This window comes from Seriola lalandi, unplaced genomic scaffold (assembly GCF_002814215.2).
Source record: "Seriola lalandi dorsalis isolate HSWRI2012SDOR001 ecotype SW California unplaced genomic scaffold, Sedor1 jcf7180002054360, whole genome shotgun sequence".
Lineage (NCBI taxonomy): Eukaryota > Metazoa > Chordata > Actinopteri > Carangiformes > Carangidae > Seriola > Seriola lalandi.
This window is the reverse complement of record NW_019524913.1, coordinates 207,223-227,756: the sequence shown is the minus strand read 5'-3', so window position 1 is coordinate 227,756 and position 20,534 is coordinate 207,223. Positions and strand designations below refer to the sequence as shown.

Genomic DNA, 20,534 nt, shown 5'->3' with positions numbered 1-20,534 from the left:
GAGGATTACATGCCCCCTGGAGAAGACAGGCTTAATGTAGCCTCATTAGCCGAACACAATGATGCCCCCCACCTCTGAGCAGAGATAACAGGCCCGGCTCAGCCAGACTTCAAATGCAGCTCAGACTCAGACTTACAAGCCCAGGTCGCACGATGTGCAGGGTGAAGCACGGGAACGGGCAAAGCCAAATGAGCTGAGGCAGGAGGGGAGTGAGGATTTACACTTTTTTATACTGGTTTTATCATCTTACATCACTTAATTAGTGATTTACACCAATTTTGATAATCAATTCATCATTTAAATCATTCATTAGGAAAAAATGTCAGAGAGGATTTAAGGCTTCTCTCAGTTTTACATCACTGTAACATGAGCATCTGTGTTTTGGACTGTTAGCAAGACAAAACAAGCGATTTGAAAACGTGACCTTTGACTCTTCGGCTGATCTTTTTTTAGTTCATGGATTGTCTACAAAATGTGAAATTTGCATCATAAAGGGCGACGTGAGTTCATCACAGTACAACAGAGAACACGTCAGATCAAATCAAATAATTAAATGTAATGTTAAGTAAAATGGAAAAAAAAAAATTGAAAAACATTAAATACAAAATTGAAATTACAAAATAATTTAAAAAAACATACAAGATAAATTGTTTTGGGTCAGAAATACTGTGTTACATACATTTCTAAGGGGCCAAGTTTTAATGACTTTTTACAGTTAATTTTTCTCAAGGATTTTAGATAGAGCGTAGAAGTTCATAGCTCCTTTAACTTTTTTTAAAAATTATTTCTTAAAGTGTCACTTCACTGGTTTTAAATCATCTTACCGAAGGATTGCACATGAAAATTAGCCAGCTGACGATTTAGTGAAAAGTTGCTGAACGTGCATGTCCTCACAAGTAAAGAAAATTAAATTAAATACAAGAGCAAATCACATATTCGACACCTCTTTCTGTCACTGAAGCGTAATCACCTTCTAACTTTATTTCCACTGTCTATCATGCAGACCTGCTCAGACTGAGACTGGCTAATGAGGCAACGCTCCACTCATGCTGAAGAACAGCACTATTCTTTGTAAATTAGGAATTGTATTCCACACCGGCTGATAAGAGTCTTATCTGAGGAACTGAATAAGTCTTCCAAGTCTTTTATTGTCCAGGCAGCTCAGCTTTGGTGATGTTAGAGACTTATTGCCACAGCAGGCCTTTTATCACATCTATATTTTTGGATACAAATTGTCTTCAGGTTCCTTTATAGTGTATGTGTAAGTCTGACCTTGATCCAGACCTCTGCCACACGTCTCTCCTCGGCAGACAGAGGAGAAAGAGGCCTGCATTTAGCTGTAATTAGCCCTAATTATTAACTGGAACTAGACTGAGACCTGTGAGACACCATGATATCTGTGTCTGTCTTAAACGGCTCATTCAAGGCAGCAGATAACCAAAACAATCTGGCCTGCTCAACTCCAGCAGCAATGCTTGAATGTTTAATTAAATAGTGTGAACTGGTTAGACTCAGACATTAGATTATTTGGAGCAGAAACCTGAGATTAAATGGCTGTACCTAAAACAGACTAACAAATCTTTTTAGCCAAAGTGAATGACTGTTTTCTCAACAGTAACTGATACCTGATTCAATTTCTTTTATGCCAGCTTTCTGCAGCCACACATTCAAAGAGTTGATGTTTGTGCCTCTCTACAAACTTCCAGCTCACTCTTTCTCTTTTGCTCGTCTGAGACCTGATACAAATTCAAAAGGATCTGCTGCTTTGAAGATAAGCGCTGTAGTTCTGCCATAAACAATGATTGTGCTGTTTCTTTCCTGTGGCGTGATTTATTTAAAGTATTATGCTGTAAGGATTTGGGCTGGTTTTCCTGGCAGGGCCGGCTGTGTATGTATCCCCTACTTGTGTAGTTTATTGGATACTTGAGATTCAGGAAAACACTCAGGGAACCACAAGCTAAGTCATCAAAGTGTAACCTTTGACTCAGATGGAAACAAAATTATGAAATTTGTAACTGCTGTAAGAAATTCATCTTGAAAATGCTGCTTTTTAATTGGATGCAAAAGCTGACTTATTAAAAAAAACGCATCAAATTTAGCACAGAGTTTGGTGCATTGCTTATTTTTGTCACTCTCCTTTTTATTCCTGCATAACTGAGATCTGTCTACCAGTAACTAACATGGCAAAGGGGGGACTTTGTATAGAAACACAATGCTGATGGCGTTGCACACACACACACACAAACATATGCTTCCTTTGATAAAATGTTTTTATACCAGCACAAATTCTATGGCAGCGTCCCTTAAGACAATATCTGCGTAAAATACCAAGTTATTTATAGCGAGTGTGCCATTTAGACTTCAAAAAATAAACACAAGCATAATGGAGAGTTCAAATACAGGGGGAGCATTATCCACCCGAAACCTGTGACACTATATTCTGATGGAGGCAGCGGGTTAATTGCCATAAAGTGTTGGGTGTAAAATCGCAAGAATCTTAATGAGATTTCATATTACAGAAACCTAATATTTAATAAATATTCAGCAATAAACACCACGTTAAGAATAAATCACAGTAATCTAATTAGATATCTAAGCATAAACATTTCTTCTGTGTCATCTAATGTCTCTAAAGCATAACTGAGCAAAGTTGTATGTGTTAGCCTGTGATTGTATTCCAAGAGGGGGGGGGGGGTCTTTTGAACATCCACGCACCAGGATACAGCTGCCTATGACTAATTTCAAACTCCCCTTCTAGGGCCTAGGCAACCCCTTTCACAAGTAATACACATCACCAGGCATCTGTTTCCTGTTTTCATTCTTTGAGTTATCTTATTTTCCTTATTTCCCCCTCACCTGTTACAGTTCACGTTCCTTCCATCATGCAGCACGGGCCGGTTATGCTTCGACATGTCAGATGATGTTAGCCCCTCAAAACTAAAAGGAATACTCATGAATATATTGCAAATATACCGTATAGAATTTATAACACCAGAATGTAATCCCTTCAAACACCAATATACTGAACTAAATGCAGTTTTTAAAGACAGTTTAATGACGATGCTTCGTTCTCACACACAGAATCTCTTTTTCCACATTTTTTTTTTTTTTATATATAAAATCAGAACCTCCCCAGACTTTTTTTTTTTTTTTTTACAGGTTTTTCCAAGATTCAAATCTCAGTATTTCCGTGATTTCTGCCATTAGATAATGTACATAACATTTATTTTACACCTCACGCCTATGAACTGTAATATTTAAGCAGTTTCTCATCAGTGGGTTTCAGTATCTTCTTCTCCGGCATGTTAACGACCCAGCCTGGAGCAAGGCCAAAGAAGATCTGTCGAACATCCTTCCTCATGGAGAGCATGTGATACAGTTCATCTTTTGAAACGTCTGGCAAAATGTATCCGTACTTTTGTGCCAGGGCTAGCCGGGCCTGCTGGATTTTCACCGGGTCTGCCAAGTAACCACGGCTTACAGCATCTGTGTAGTACGGGACCATATCCTGCCCTGGTAACATTCGCTTTGGAATCGGCTGCCCACGGAAGAAAAACGGGACCGGCTTGATGAGAATCCCTGAAAAAAATTATAATACATTTTTAAGCATTTTACTTTAAATGCATGAGATTAAAACGCTATAAGATGGGTGAGTGCACAAGACTGATCATTCATTAATTACCGAGACTTATAGGGTCATAGAAACTGGTCGTGATGATGCCTCCGTTCCTCTCAATAGCAGCTATGGCTCCTTCAGAAGCTCTCTGAACTTCAATGTTGATTTTTGCAGCAAAAACATCGGCACCCTGGAACAGAGCAAACAGAAGAAAGGTGAGCTTGTGGCTGAGCAGGGTGAAAAAAACAGGGGTCAGCGACGACATCTTGATCCGTGTCTGTCTCAGGGACAACATTGTCATGTGGTGCCACCTGCTGGCACAAGATGATCAAAGAGCCAAGGAGTGACATGTTTCTCTGAATGCCTGATTTCACTATTCAGCAACTGGATTACACACTTTTTTTTTTTTACACCTTGTAGTGAGAGAGTTCTTTATCCAGCTTACATTAAATCACTTTACCTTTTAACCTTTTGAGATTGTTTTTACTTTCCATGACAGTTGTGAAAACGTCCATGATCAACACAAATAAGTCTATGATCAAGCATAGAGCGACTACCTCATCAACAAGCTGGACTCCATAGTCCCTCTTCAGAGGCTGGATTGTGACTCCTCTGGCATTGACCAGCTGGGTCAGGTCTATGGGCTGGGTTGTGTCGACTCGTCCCAAATCGATCAGGTACTGCAGTCGTTTCAAAGACAGAGGCTGGTACTGAGGACGGCGACTGGAGAAGAGCACATGAACATGTTGTCATTAGAAGAGGCAAAATGGGGATTCATCTTAGCATAAACTGACACTTTTTTCCTCTGGGAAGAAATGACAGAGTAACTTAAAGTAGTGATCCAAATGAACTTTTCACCACATAAGAAAGTCAAAATGAACACACACTGTCTCTTGAGAGAGTCCTAAAAGAAACTCAAATAGCACCTTGTTTTCCTTCATTTAAAGGTTTCCAATGTAGAAACAAGTTTGTAAAACCTTCTGGGAAGAAATGTACGTTTAAATTAATGTAGTGATTTAAATGAACTTTATTAAAAGAAACACAAACTAAACCATGTTTTCCTTCATATACATCCAGTTTTTCCTGTAATCTGTTCACAACTGCAGCATTAATGTTAATGCAGTACTTAAAAACTGCAACACTGTGCTTCCTGATGATGGCTTGTTTATTTATGAGCAGTTAATTGCAGTAATGGAAATAAAAAACGTGCATTAATTAAAAACAGCACGGTTAATCTGGTATCAAAATTTATCTTCAGTTCTTCTGTCTCACCATTTTGTTTCGCAAAAGGGGGCTTGGGGTGAAGATAACTTTTTTTTGCCACTGCATCGACATATGCAGGGTTTAGTGTACTGTTGCTGCTACCAGATGCACCATGACAGTTACAAAGAATGAAGGCTGACACTCACTAAAATGCAATGCTCTTCACCTCAGAGCCATGAAATGTCTAAAGTGTTGTCTACAATAAGAACTTAATAACAGGCTTTACATAAGAAAATCTTAAGAGACTATATATGTATATGCGTGTGTATAAATATGTGTAGCACTTGCACTTCTGCTGCCATGTTAAAGAAAACATTGCATTATCATCTGTTTGTTTGAAGACTACAATTTTATCTACCAAAAAAAACAATGGTTAACTTAAAGGTGGAGAAGTGTGACCTGCTTTTACCTGTGTCCTTCATTGAAGCCATATTTAGGAATAGCCAGATAAAACGGGGTCTGACCTCCCTCAAACCCGAGCCGAGGCCGGGTGCCTCTTTGTCGCTCTCCTTTGTGGCCTCTACCGCTTCTGTTGCCACCATGCTGTCCTCTGCCCCGCCGTCTTTCCTATGATTGAAGAAAATGGGGCAAGATGTTTTTACTATCCACCGGCTTACATTGGATAACAGGCTAACTGTGCTATGTTAGCAAGAGCCTGCTGCTAAAGACAACTATGACAGAGATATAAAATAAAATCTTACCGGCTGTTTGGCTCCTGGTTCAGGCCGCAAGTTCGCTAAGGTTATCCGTGGTAGGTTCTGCAAAACATCTAACGCTTTACCACCAGGTTTTTTAGGAAAAGACATGTTTCTGCTGTTCACATGTCAGAGTTAGCCAAACCAAGGACATGTGGGTCACGTGACAGAAGTCAACGGAAGTACTTCTTGTCAGCACATCCACGTTTCAAAATAAAAGCACGATAGTCAAAATGCATTGGATAAACTGTTGTTGGTGTGAAGCAAATGTTGGTATACACGGATTTTTTTGATTATTATCAGTGAATATTAGTATCACAAAGGTTGAAAAGCAAATCTCATTACTTATTTAATACGTAAACATGCATTTTACATCCAAAGAATATGTGTCAAAGGTCGCGCGACATGTTAAAGCATATATTTGATTTTTTTTTTTGTAATTTATTGCTTGTAATGTTATATAATCGTATTGCGGTGCCGAAGTGTACCTCACTGTCATTGTTGAGGATTTAAACATTACTAAACCAGCGCTCATTGACATTTCAACAAACCAATCACTGTCTTGCATTTGTAGAGGACCTTTGACAACAGCCAATCACGTAGGGGAAGGCGGCATTACGAGGCTTGTAGGTCCCGCTGGCGAGTAACGTCCTAATAGTTAGAGTGATCCGGCGGTGTGTTGTTTTCCACAAAATTCAACTTCCACAAAGGAATTCACGACTGCCAGCGGTAACACGACGCGGGTAGACGTTGACCTCCATCTTCGGTCGATACTTGTCCTTCAGCTGTGTCGTATTTGACAGCCAGAGTTGGAGGTAAGATCGACACAGCTCTGACAGTTGGGAGATATCGTTATTAGCTAACAGGAGCTAACTTCTCCCTACATATCAGCTGCCTCAGCGCTGTATGTGCGGCAATAACATGTCAGCGCCTTTACCTGCCATTGTGCCTGCTGCCCGGAAAGCCACTGCAGCGGTGAGTGGACGGTGGATTTACATCTTGTTTGTCGCTAGTTTAAAAGCAGCTTTTACCTCCAATGATAACTACTTTGCGTCATACAAAACAGCTGCGAAATTCTCATACGTATTCCGTACCTGTGGTGTCTTTGTTTTTGTAGGTTATATTTCTGCATGGCCTCGGTGATACTGGGTATGTGAAAGAAGCTTTTTCCACCACTGTTACAAACATTATTTAGTGTCTGTCACACAGAGGTAAAAAAATATTGTATTCAGTTGTGTATTTGTTAACTGTACTTTCTAGTTACTTTGCAGGTTCAGATTGATAATACAAAACATAATCAACATTAAATTCTGCCTTCTTATTATAGATTAAAATAAATAGTTGAGACCCGATTCCAGGGGAAAACAAGTCACAAGTTACCCAGCTGCGTACAAAGTAATTCAAATAAATCCTGCCCTTACTAGCGAAGTAACATTGAACCAATAATATGATATATATTATTATGAAATGGGCCATTCTACATGAGCACTTTTACTTTGGGCATTTTAATGCACGAGTATTACTTGCAACTGAGCATTTCTACATTTTGCTGTTGCTACCCTTACTTAAATAAACGACTAGAGTACTTCTCCCATCACTGACTGTATTTAAAGTTGTGTAATGTTTTCTGATTTGACAGGCATGGCTGGGCAGAAGCCTTTGCAGGCATCAGGATACCACATGTGAAATACATCTGTCCTCATGCGTAAGTATTCAGACTAGCCATAAAGTTACACAGTGTGTCTTCAAGTCTTGGAAAAATCTTAAAAACTATTTAAGTAGCTAATTTCAATGCCTTACATAGTCTTGGCTAATTGGCTTTGAAAACCTTGTTGATAGTATTTGCATTCACAGCAACATTCATATATTGTGTGCAGTTGAGACAAATTGTGATGTTACTTTTCTCCGATGATTACAGTCCCACCATGCCTGTTTCTTTGAACATGAGAATGTCCATGCCTTCTTGGTGAGTGTCACAGTATTTTAACATATTTGATTAGGTTGTGTGGTTTTCACATACACATTGCCCCATACATTTGTTTTCTCATTTACAGGTTTGATATCTATGGGTTGAGCCCTGATGCAGATGAAGATGAAACTGGTATTAAAAGAGCATCAGAGAACAGTACGTCTGTAAAATTCAATGACACACTCATGTTATGAATGTGCAGCATTTTTTTTTGTTCCAGTTACAGAAAGAGTTTGCCTCCATGTTTTTCTTTGATTTCTCCACAGTTAAAGCCTTGATAGAACAAGAAGTGAAGAATGGAATACCTTCGCATAGAATTATCCTGGGGGGATTTTCACAGGTAAGTGTGGCATGTACAAAGATGATGCGTTACATAACGCTGCTTTTACTGTGAGTCACTGCTTGTGTACATAGTGTATTTAAATAATCAAAATATACACACATAAGTGAATTTGTTTAAGGGCAAAATCTATATATGTACTATAAATATATTTGAAAAACAGGACTTGCACAGTTTAGGCTATGAAGCACAGATATACTAAAGCATTTCTGCTTTGGAGTGAACAAACTCAAATTTTGGAGGAATTACAGTGTTGTACATTAATAAATAACTATGAGTGTGATGATTTAAAGTTAAATGGGAAGATTGATACCATTCTCATATCTGTTCATTAAATATGACAGTACAATCAGCAGCTGCTTAGTTTAAGGTAGAAAGAGGGGGAAACAACAAGACTGGCTCTGTACAAAGGTAACAAAATCAACCCACTCAAAACTCACTAATTAACATGTTGTATCTTGTTTATATAAGCCGTGCAAAAATCTAAGTGTAAAAATGGCAATTTGCCACTTCACAGTGGGTTATATACAGGACCATTTCTTGCTTTTTAGCAGTTGCTAGACAACCAGCAAACCAGACTCCATGAAGTTGCTGTACTTGGCCAATAAACAGTTTGGCACATAACCCCCTGAGCTATTCCTTTCAGTATCAACCACAAGGTCAACGAATCAGTTGCTAGTAATGCTTTGTGCAGCTCCAGCTCTGCAGCAGCACACACAGTGGTTGGTCTACAGCACTGCTCTGAAGTGACCTACATGTGAGCATTTAATTACATATGCAAATAGATAAACCTCAAATTAGTTCCACATATTAAAATAATAGAGAATTGGGGCACCTTTTTTCATGTAATAGTCACCTGAAATTACCGCCATTCTGTGCTGTTTTGATCTTTTATGCTTTTTGTCTTTGTTAATAATAGGCTTAAGAGACTTGTTGTGTTGTGTTGGTTGTTTTTCCAGGGTGGAGCATTGTCTCTCTACACGGCTCTGACAACTCAGCAGAAACTTGCTGGAGTGGTCGCTCTGAGCTGCTGGCTTCCTCTCCGCAAATCTTTCCCTCAGGTAAAAAAAAAAAAAAAAAATATCAAAGGATGTTGGCTGATCTGCACCTGTGCTTTTTAGTGTTAATAAATATTAAACCAGAAGCTTAACGGAATAAATCTTTCATCATCTTTTAATTGCTGAAAAAAATGCCTGCTGTTCTTTTTATAGTGAATTATTCCCTTTATTGTATTAAGGTTTAGGGATATCCCATAACCAAGTCATAATCTGTCATAATCAGATGACATTAATAATCCTAATCTCTTCTATTCTCAGGCGTCTGCCAACAGTGTTAACAAGGACATGCATGTCCTACAATGCCACGGGGATGCCGACCCCCTGGTCCCCTTTGTGTTTGGCAGCCAGACAGCAGAGAAGATGAAAAGTCTCATCAATCCTGCCAATGTCACCTTCAAGTCATATCGAGGTCTACCTCACAGCAGCTGTCCAGAGGTGGGTGTGTGGGGGGGAAAGTCACATTTTGACACAGGATCTCTAGTTGTGTCATGTACTTTATTTTTTTGGTGTCTTTTGTATCCCTGCAGGAAATGGTGGATATGAAACGGTTCATAGAGAAACAGCTTCCTCCCATCAGTGATGAATGAACTCTGGATTATATGTACAACCACACAGCACCATCAGAGTCCTCAGGGACTGACTCCAGTATTGACTCCATGGACCCGAGGAACCACTGACTTACTTGACAATAAAACCACGCTGCTATTCATAGAGCCAGACAGGACTGGGGGTGCTACACGTTAGCCCAGGAGAGGCATGACTGAAACGATGCTGCATCCTGACCTGGAGCCACACATGATCCTCAGTGTTACAGTAGAGTAACAGTAGTTGCTTGATTGTAAAGCTACTTTGCCATTGAGATGAGCCATTACCTGCGGGAAGCGTATGTATTGGAACTAGAATGGCACTCAGTAGAGCGCATACCTCCGCCAAGGCTAAACAACCCTACACGCCTGTCTAGCTCTTGTAATAGAAAAATAAAAGGTAAAAGGAAGTAATCTGAGAGCAGAATGCAGATTCAGTATTATCTTCAGATCCAGATTATTATCCAGATCTGCACCAAATTGTACAAACTCAAGATCAAAACATTTACTAAGAAATTGCCAAAAATGGCAAAACATCTTAATACGCCCCTTGAACCGGAACGGCAACGATATTTAATGGGTTCTTGGTTCCTGGTCCATGCCTCATCCCTCCACCAAGCGTGGTGCAAATCGTTTCAGTGGTTTCTGCCTAATCCTGCTGACAAACAAAAGAACAAACACACACAGGTCAAAACACAACCTCCTTGGCGGAGGTAATAAATAGGGCTATACTTTATGGTTTAATACTTACTCTTACAATAAATGGCCTGTTGTTAAATGTTTTTAATTAATGTCTATTTGTAGTAGTACTGAAATGAGTTTATAAGTCAATTAATCAGCGCAGTTAATGAAGGCATTTATCAAGGAAAAAACACCAAACATTTGTCGCTTGTAGGGTCTTAGATATAAGGATTTCCTGATTTTCTATGTTTTAAATTATTGTAAATTGAATATTTTTGGGGTCTTGGATTTGTCGTTGAACCAAACTACCAACTTAGACATTAACTTCAGCTTTTTGTAATGTGTGGTGGGTATTTTTCAGTGTTTTTGACATCACAAAACAACAAATCAAAACAAATAACAACCTTATTTGTAGGATATTACATTAGCTAATCAACATAAATGACTTGAAAACAGAGCACATATGCAGAGATGACAATAAAGGTATAATATTAAAGGCAGCTTAATATGCAATCCATGTAGGAAACCTGTCAAATAATGTGTTTTACCTTAAGAAAGAATAGAATATTTTGTTAATGTTCACGACACACAACAGCAAAAACAACATACGATTGTGCTTTATTTAATCTGTGAGAATTCAGCTATTTCACACAAATTCCTTTTTAAATACACAAATATATCAGTGGTCATGGTCATGTATTCAGTTTATTTTTCCCTGTTTAGTTTAAATTAAATATAGTATGACTAATATCACAGTATTGAAACACAGACAAGATCTATTTCCGGGTATCAGCTCATTGAGATGTAAAAACGTTTATCTTTGAGAAGAGCTGAAAGCACCAACATATGAAGTCGTTGTCGCACCATTCATGTTAGACCAAAGGTGCTAGTGTAGAAGATCTTATTCCAAGGCACTTTCCTTCTTCTTAAGTTACCGCTAAATAACTACTAGTTTCTACAAGGACTGGATATGCATTAAGGCTCACAATATACCTAAATACAGATGCAGTGCTCACAGATACATGCTTTCCCTCATTAAACAAGGTAGAAAAGTGCAATGTCAAGCGTTTGGGAATATATAAAAATATAGATATGTTTTTCGAACAAGTAACTGATGCTGGACCTAGCATTTGTTCTTGCTTGCTCCAAGGATTTTGGTAAGCTAATCATGGGTAAATAAACAGCAGTTACAGCTGGATAAAGACCGGTTTTAAGTAGTGTTCATTTTCCTGTCTGTCTCTCTAAATAGCAGGACTCCAAGAGGAACACAAAACTCCTTCGGGTGGGACGCATGCGCCATATTGAAAAGCTAAGTGTGTGGCAGTGGAGAGTCTATGGCTCAGGGGGAGGCTCCTCCAGGCTCTTCAGCAGATCTGTGTACGCGGTTGAGTTTATGAAGCGGGGGTACGAGTCTCTCTGCATCAGCGTGTAGATCTGCTGCTGAGCGTCGTCGAATGTGTGCGAGGTCGGCTCCAGCATGTTGCGGTTTATCACGTCCCGAACGCGAGAATCCAGACTGACCTGGAGAAGATGAGACAAAGGAGTGGTGGTCAATTAAACGCATCATATAGACCCAAAATGACCAGTTAATTGATCAGTTAGCTGATTGACAGAAAATGCAAAAACTTAATTTAAAAGACTATTAAAGGTCCTGTTGCCACTGACCACAGATGACCTCTTTCCACTGTCGCCCCGAACACAATATACCTCAAAGTCTTGACTGTTTCATTATGGTTCAGTGGCCACAGACTTTAACTGAACTATTTCACTCCAAAAAGACGCATAAAAACTAGTTTAGAGCAGTTTTTTGTTGTGTTGTTGGGAAAAACACCTACAAGTATTAACATCATACACCAACAACAATATATGTGATTCTGTTAAAAAGAAAAACAGACCTTAATGTGTGGTCTGTCTGTAACTGTCAGCAACAATGCTAAACGCTTACTGCTGTTTGTGAGGATTTGCTCCTGTTGTCATTTTGTGTGACAGCTGAAGAAATAGTTTGACATTTTTGGAAATGTGCGTTCTCATTTTCTTGCCTTGAATTTGATGATAATTGACCCCACTCTCACATCTGTGTTAAAAGAGACTGTTAACCTGTAGGAAGTTCAAAAATATCCTGACAGCACCTCAAAGACTCGCCAGTGAACATGTTTTCTCTTGTAACAAACTAAAGAAGTCTCCCCTGTTAACAGTCTTAATGCTAGGCTAAGCTAACCAACTGTCTCTAGCTTCATACTTTGTACGTCTCAGTGTGTTCTGAGAAATTATAATTGGAGTTTTTGTACTTTACAAAAAGAAAAAGTGATTAATCGAGAAAATAATCTTCAGATAAATTGACCATTAAAATAATCATTAGTTGCATCCATAAATGACCAGTTTCATGATCCATTAATCTGCTGACTATAAAAATGGTTCAGTCTGTTGTCAGACAATGTGAGAATGGCCATCATATTATCCCAAAACTTGAGTTAAGTCTTTATAATTGCTTAATCTGTCTAACCAATAGTCCAAATATTTAATATCCATATTCAATATGCAGTAATATGACACAGAAAAGCAGAAAGACTTCAAGAAAGTGACACCAGGGGAGATTTGGCTTTTTTCCTTGATAAATAATCCTAACGATTAATCGATTATAGTTTGATACTTAAGTTAATGTTTAATTTTCTGACAATTGACTAATTAACCATCAGCACTATAATCATAGCAACTATAACCTTAGTGGCTCACCTCTTTAGGGGAAAGGATTGAGATGAAGTCCTCGTATATTTGACGGACTTTCTCCTCCACCACAGTCTTGTTGGTCTCCTTTTTGAGTTCCTCGCAGGCGAGCCAGAACATCATGTTCTCCTCACTGAACTCTGTCCGCAGGAACTGCCTGAAGCAGCCGCGACCCGCCGCGCTTTTCATCACCTTCTCAAACGACATCGTCCAGGAGCGGGCGTCTTCCAGACTAGGCTTCGGGCTTAAAGACAAAGGTTGATTGTTATTTGATTCTCCTGATGACTCCACACTGCACATCATGAAATCTGGAGTTTTGTTGAAAAGCTCCATTGAGGATTTACTGTGTTTATCCGTTTTTACCTTTCTTCACAGTTAGTTATTCCCTCTGTCCTGTGTTCAAAAGTGGATCTCTGAATTGTCTCGTCCTCACTCCTAACAGTCAGACTGGAAGAGAAAAACACAATGACAGCTGCTTTGCTTTGATCATGTGGCTATTTTAAAGTCATTTGTCAACCAGGTCTGATTTTCCCACCAGCACATTGTAACAGGTCATTTTAAATAGCTCTAGAATATTTTCTATTTTTGTCACTAAAATAAAAGATAAATAGATGGAAATAAATAGATAATAGATTGAGATAATAAAAAAAAGCTAAATATGTATTTATGTTACACAAATAGATGTTTATTTTTTCAGAACCTTTGTAAAAAAAAGGGAAAACTCATCTTTGGTTGAACTACTCATAACATATGTCCACATTAAGACCATAAATCCACTAGATAACGCCTCATTTTTAATCTGTCACTTAAAGTTTCCTTTTAACTGGAACCAAACAGCTTTGCTCAAACCATCAAAGCAGCATGCAGGCAGGGTTGTCCACATACTTTTGGACATGTACCATATTCTAACATCCTTACAAAATGTATTTAAAGTTTTAAGTTTATTCCTTGTGTTACGTAGCATCAATAACAACTAAAAACCTATCACATGCATTGATTTTTCTATATTACGGCCTAGCAGAGGCTGTTGTTCGTTCCACATTTCGAATCAACAGAACAACTTCAGTAGATCCAACACGATCCAGTGGGAACGTTTGCGTATTTAGTAAAGTGTGTCAAAAGTCCACCTCATCCTGTGGGGATCACAGTGCGTAATTAAAATGTTTCCAACACCTGATGTAGCAGCTGGCCGTAGACTAATTGGTTCAGGTGAGAGTCCACTGTGAGCCATCCCATCTGGGAATGTGGCTGTTGTAGCTGTGCAACAATTAGATGGAATTGATATAGATGTAGAGACAAAACCTATTACTCATCCCCAGTGGAGTGAATTAACACGGCCATGTTCTGCACACGGCAGGTTGGCTGTGCTCGGAGGAAAGCTCAAGTAAACTGTTGATAATTCCAAAACAGATTAAATCCCCCCGTGGCCTCCATCCAATGAGATCCAACATGGGTCACGGGACCAATGTGGATCTGTTTTTGTGGGATCACGGCGCGAGCTGCAGCGGTGTTGAATGGCTGAAAGGATGGAGCCAAAAGTTGCATCCTCTTTTTGAGCTCCCGAATGAGACCAAGAAGAGGGACATCTTCATATTTTACAGGTGACGTTAGAAAGTTCCAAGTAATTTATGTGTGATTTTCCGTCGGCCTTATGAAGCGCTTTACGGACAGACAGGTTACATATCTGTGTCACATAGATAACCAAATATCCATAACCAAATGACTGCTGAAGGATTCCTGGCATTTTCAAACACCTGGTGTGTTGTTCTGTGCACTTCAACTGTGGTGGAATTTTTCATATGTAATAGAAAGAAATATTCCATCTACCGGCGCAGTCTTTCCAAGCCGTGTGTGCAAGATTCAAAAGTCTGCTACACTGCATTCGCAAACTGGCTGTACTTGACGCGCCGCAATGCACTTGCAGAAAACCAAGCCTAGTATATACATCCATAGTAAACTGATTAATACAGTAAAACACAACAACAGAGCGCTCCTTTTAAAACCATTGAAATGTACAAGCAAAATAGTTTAGCACACGTGAAAGGAAATGGATGCAAAAAACAAAAAATGTTTGCAACAGCTTTCTGTGTATTTTTCTCAGGAAAGGCGAGGTGGGTTTAAAATTTTTATATTATATAAACATGACAAAATAGATTTCACACTAGCACAACTGACATTATTATGCATAATCTGTTTTATAGAATTAAGTGTATGATGAAAAATGACCTGATATCTGTCTTGTTAGAGATGTCAAAACCTGCGTGTTTGTGGTTACATTTCCAATCTAGTCATATTCTAGGTATATTCTCGCTATTATATTTTATTCTGTAGGCCTATTTTATATTTCATGCTGCATTAAATAGAAAAATCTCCAATGATGTAACATTGAACACTACAATATAAAGTGTGTGGACTGTGGATTCATAAAATGTCAGCAAAATAAAAGCCAAAGATATTTAATTTACAATGTCCTGTACAGCGACTAGTCGATTAATCACCTACTTGTTTCAGTTCTACTCTGGACTTGCACCCCTCCCTATAGGAAACAGATACAGCAACTGCGGTATTCATACTTCCTGGAGATGTTGTGAGCAGGGTAATACTTACTCTCTAAGTTTAGTGTTGGCAGCAATTGACAGACACGCCGGTGGATGGGAGGGTGAAAAGCATCATATCAACCTAGAATGTGTCCATTAATCACTCAGTAAATCACTGTGCGGAGGAAGACATATATTTACTAGGCTATACACAGAACACACAGTTAATGGGCCCTTAGTGTCCCCCTCCCCCCCCATCCTCCCACCCCCCCTGTGCCTTGGACCACATCTCTCCCATCTCCAGCCCTGCGTGTGTGGGAAGCAGTGGAGTGTGATTACCAGGAGCAGCTACAGCAGCAGCACCAGCAGAAGCAGCAGGCGTTTGAGGCGTTGGTGGTGGGGGTGTTTCCCATTCTGTGGCGCGCTTGGAGGACACTGGCAGCTGCTTCCTGATGAACCTGCATCTGTCTCTTACGCATCTCCACCCGCTCTGAGCCCATGGACTGCAAGGAAGAGAAAGACGGGGAGACCACGGTGAGAGAGAGAGAGAGAGAGAGAGAGAGAGAGAGAGAGAGAGAGAGAGCCGTGGGGAGGAAGGAGGTTCCACTCGGAAGATTATTACCGCATTAAGCTGGAGCATCTCACATACACACACACACACACACACATCACAGTCCAAGAAATCACACGAGCTTGAAGATCTGACAGGAGGCCTGCATCTTCCCGAGGAAAAAAAAAAGAAAAGAATTCAACCTGAATTCAGCAATAAAACCTTCATCAATCTCTTCCTGAAATCCTGCAAATTTCTACTGACTATTTGCTTGAAAAAAAAAAACACTATCTGAAGCGAGATCTTGCGGAATGCACGACCATGACGCGTGGGGGTCAACTTCTGTGCAATGCAGCCTCAACACACGACATTTCTTCTTTCTGTTTTTGTCTTTTTCTTTCTTTTCTTTTTTTTTTTTTATCAAGAAACAAAGTGTCGTGCGTTTAAGGTTCTGAAATCTCAATGCAAGCGGCTCAGAAAACCAATGGCAAATGTCCTACCGGTTTGTTGGATCACGCTGAATGTAACAAAACCAAACTGTGATGAGCAACAACCCTCCTCCTCCTCCTCCTCCTCCTCCTCCTCCTTTCTCTGTCTATGAGGGATGAGCAGCGATGATAGCGACAAGGCGTTACTCTTGGACCGCAGCAATCGCATCCATCAGTCGCATCCTCTACACACACACACACACATGCACACACATGCACACACGCGCGCGCACACACATGATGGTCGATTCAAGAAATGCAATTACCCTAAAGCAAGCAGCGTGCAGCCATTTATAGAAACATAATGACATTATGCGATCGGGAAAGCTGATAATTTACAGTGCAGTCAGATGATTTTTATTCTGTCACAAAAAAAAAGAAGAAAAACAGCAGATCTGCAAATGTTCAGGCTACACTGGTTTGATCAACCATCTTCTCCTTTTAATGCAGATCACAATATGCAACGCGAACTGTCCGATGTGAATCCTAATGTTTCTGGTGGCTGGAATATCCAGATAAAGATGCTCCGGCTTCACTGGATCCTGAAATTATCCGCCTCATTCTCCAAAAAAAAAAAAGAGAAAAAGATGCGCAAACACCAGGTTGTATGATGATTTCAAGAGGCCTGCGCCGTTCAGTAAAGAATCAGATATAAAGGCGTACTCACTGTGTCACCATGAATGCCAGAATACAGGTGATTTTTTTTTTTTTTTTTTTTTGGCTCGATCACATCCGTCTGCCTCGACTTGACACAAACCAGTCGGTTTCCTCTCCGCGCATGCGTTTCCTGCAAGTGTGAAAAGATGTTTCTGCGCCCATGCATTAGCGGCCGGAACACAATGTGCGCTGCGCTGTAACACGCAGCTCCTTACAGGACAGACTGAGGCTGGCAGCAGAGTGCATGGCACAGATAATACTGAGATTATGGTAATTGATTATTGATCTGTTTGGAGAGAAGCTGCTGCTGTTGTGTGTTTCAACAGACTTTACGGTGTTTGGATCGTTTCTACTGAGGCAAATTATGAGGAAATGTATTATATTAAATATATTTTTGTCCCCCTCGAACCCCACCACGAGTCATTCATAAAACTGAATATAGGAATTTTGTCAATGTTACAAGGTAAATACATGAAATGACGCATTCCCTCTAAACGTTGATGCGCAGAAGCTTTAAATAATTCAATCAAACATCTGGAGACCCCAATCCCCGCATCTGCACCTTCACCTTCTTTCCTGAAGCGCACAGGAGCCACAGTACCACCTGTGTCCACCAGAGGGCAGCGGTGAACCATGTAAAAATGCTATAGGCCTCGGACCCCCCCCCCCCAAAAAAAAAGATAAATAAATAATAATAATAAAAAGAAAAGAGTTGATTCAGTTAGGAGAGCTGAAACTTGATTAAAACGTTTTCCCCAAAATATTTCTGATTATTATAATTAGTAACATTATTATTTTAATGTTCCAGTTATATATTTTTTCCCGGCTCCATTACACATCTCACAGCCCCTCAGATTTATCCTGTGAGCCTCCGGAGGAGCTCGACCCCTGAGAAAAACCCAACAAAACCCAAGTGTAAATAAAGTAGCTGAGATAAAACTAGCTCCACCTTGAGATGCTACAACAGAAAAGTGCTACTGCTGTGAACTAGTCATGACAATCAGTCACATAGACCTCTCTTCTGCAGAACCAGTGCTTACATTTTTACTTTTTTTTCCTGTTCTTAAGTTGGATTTTGAATGCACGACTTTGTTTACTGCCAAATGTTGAATATATTGAGTCCAAAATATCGGACTCAGCCTTACGTAACCAGTCATGTGCAATCTGTGTGTATTTGATCAACAGTGTGAGTGTTTTCAACAGTGTCAGTGAGGATGGCAGTAAACCTGAACACCAACTAAAAGGCTTGAATTTATTTTAGATGCTGTTTGTTAGTAGTTAGGAGGCAGCTGGCCTTTCATGAACATGTCCTTAAATATTCTAGCGCTGGATAATCGCACCAAAACAGAACTTATACATCTCAGTGCAGCACAGTCACGTATATACTATCTCCCAAACACACGCAGTGGTGGAAAGCTAATCAAACTGAATACATTTTCTTATTCTTGCTCAGTGTCAGTGCACTGCACATATTGTGGAATGAAATTATGCGGTGCAGCTGAAGCTGCAAATATGACATCGGAAATATGCTAAATGGTGATTGCAGCAGAGGAGGAATATCCATCCCCTTTCACTATGTATGTGTGAAACAGCTATAAAACAAATTTAGTATAGAGAAGTCTCCAGGTCCGAGCCTCATAATATATCACACGTCTTGTAGCTGTAGTAATCTTTGAGAGGAATTGCCTTTTTAATGGACCCTGCTCTCTGGTGGGGTAACAGTTACTGTGATCTATAGCCGCAACATATAAGCACACGTGTGAATCTTTCAATCTTTTCTCATGGGTTTAAGCACCTATAAACTGTCAGCAAATCCACCTTTAGTGTAGGTGTATCATTTCTAAATTCGATATGGTTTCAGTTTCAGAGCTTGTAGCCCTCTACAGAAAAAAATCCAGCTTTCCAAAACACATTCAGTAAATCACCCATCCAGCTGTCTGCTGAGGCAGTTCCCAGCAGAGTGGAACGTACAAAATGTGCAGTTACATTGACTCTGGTCATTATTGTTCCCGCTTTCCCAGTCTGGAGCTTGATTCTTTACAAGCCATTATTCCTACTATGGCAGTGAGTAAAAATCTTTTAATGAGTTGAGCCTCGAAGTCATTGTATTTCACTCTTTTTCGCTCTGTAATTTAAAGTAGAGCTGCGACTTGAGAGGCTTTCTCTTGAGTTTATCTCAGAGCCACAGAGGTTTCCACTATAATGACTCTTCTTCTTTTTTATCTGGTTGATTAAATGCCTTTGTTGCAAAGCTCCACGGCTCGGTTGGACGTGTTGGACTGTTGCATATCGGAGTGAGAGGGTGACACAGCAGAGGCCTGCAGAACGCTGCAGGGCTCGACAGGGCACAGCATGAGTTTTGGAGAGTGAGGATTCCTGGAAGTGTCCTCAGGTAACTCCCATCATAAATGGACCTTGAGTGAATTTTTTTTTTTTTGTCAAACTGCTATTGGCGTATCTGAGGTCAAAATGTCTTCATGAGGTTTGGACACATTTATCAAGTGGCTTTTGAATGAATTGTGCTCGTGTGTAAGCAGTTTGGGAAATACATTTATTCTTATATCCTTATACCACTCTCACGCCTGTGTGATACAAATATGAAGCTACAGGCAGGAGATGGCTAGCTTAGCTTAGCATAAAGACTGGAAACAGGAGGTTATCTACTCATGATGTTGATGTTATCTTTTATGAAGTGTTTTTACTTATAAATGCAAAATAGAGGAGTTAAAGTAAAGTGTTTTTGATGCTGTCACTCTGAGGCCCTGCTGTGTTTTACATCTGCTCTCTGATCTAACCCTTTCTCTGCATGTAAAACAGTCAAACCAACCTTATATTGAAATTGCATTCATCAGAGGATCTATACGAGCCTTATTTAAAATGATTTCAAGAATGAGCTCATCATAATGGTTTATCAATTACGGCAGTCACTTTTTTTCCAATTTAAACTTCAATGTACATATAGAAGCAGTTTCCCACCACTGCCAATGACTTGCAGCTAATTTCCAATTTACCTCGCAGCAAAGCTTTACACTGGAGGAAATTGGTTCGCCTCAACTTTAACCATCTGCAGGCGACTATAAGGATTGTACCGCCTGCAGGAGCGAGCAGCCAAGAGAAACATAAGGAGCAGAAAGACCTCCGACTGCATACAGCCTGACAAAAAGGGCGTCTTCATTCAGCTTAACTCTGACACTTTCATTTTAACAGAATGACGACTTCACAAGTGTCATAATTTGTTTTCCTCCCGGCCCAGCTTCGTAGATGTCTAAAGTTTTGGTCGGAGCTGTCATTTTCAAAGAGTTGTTTGCGTGCAGTACGTTGTGGAAGGCAATACGCTGTGACAGGCACTCACAGTGAACATCATCCATATAT

At 39.9% G+C, this 20,534-nt stretch overlaps 3 protein-coding genes across 4 annotated transcripts; 1 reads left to right on the top strand and 2 right to left on the bottom strand.

Annotated features, from left to right (window-relative positions):
• Window positions 1–3,034: 3,034 nt before the first annotated feature.
• On the bottom strand, window positions 3,035–5,760 carry mrpl15 (mitochondrial ribosomal protein L15). Its single transcript, XM_023408304.2, has 5 exons — window positions 5,581–5,760; window positions 5,289–5,446; window positions 4,174–4,339; window positions 3,683–3,806; window positions 3,035–3,579 (listed from the first exon to the last, which is right to left on the bottom strand). The coding sequence occupies exons 1-5, from the start codon at window positions 5,683–5,685 to the stop codon at window positions 3,242–3,244; spliced, it is 891 nt and encodes a 296-aa protein (XP_023264072.1). The 5' UTR covers window positions 5,686–5,760; the 3' UTR covers window positions 3,035–3,241.
• Window positions 5,761–6,200: 440 nt separating this feature from the next.
• LOC111656592 (lysophospholipase 1) lies at window positions 6,201–10,303 on the top strand. The gene is made up of 10 exons (XM_023408351.2): window positions 6,201–6,389; window positions 6,466–6,549; window positions 6,692–6,723; window positions 7,214–7,279; window positions 7,493–7,540; window positions 7,629–7,699; window positions 7,810–7,883; window positions 8,843–8,944; window positions 9,200–9,376; window positions 9,469–10,303. Exons 2-10 carry the CDS (start codon window positions 6,481–6,483, stop codon window positions 9,526–9,528), a joined length of 699 nt encoding a protein of 232 aa, XP_023264119.1. The 5' UTR covers window positions 6,201–6,389; window positions 6,466–6,480; the 3' UTR covers window positions 9,529–10,303.
• Window positions 10,304–10,807: 504 nt separating this feature from the next.
• On the bottom strand, window positions 10,808–17,355 carry LOC111656591 (regulator of G protein signaling 20-like). 2 transcript variants are annotated; one of them, XM_023408347.2, is made up of 5 exons: window positions 17,173–17,355; window positions 15,807–15,970; window positions 13,294–13,377; window positions 12,940–13,174; window positions 10,808–11,727 (listed from the first exon to the last, which is right to left on the bottom strand). In XM_023408347.2, exons 1-5 carry the CDS (start codon window positions 17,326–17,328, stop codon window positions 11,539–11,541), a joined length of 828 nt encoding a protein of 275 aa, XP_023264115.1. In that variant the 5' UTR covers window positions 17,329–17,355; the 3' UTR covers window positions 10,808–11,538. The 2 variants fall into 2 exon arrangements, with proteins under 2 accessions (XP_023264115.1, XP_023264117.1); XM_023408349.2 differs by lacking the exon at window positions 17,173–17,355 and having other exon boundaries at window positions 15,807–16,408.
• Window positions 17,356–20,534: the final 3,179 nt, after the last annotated feature.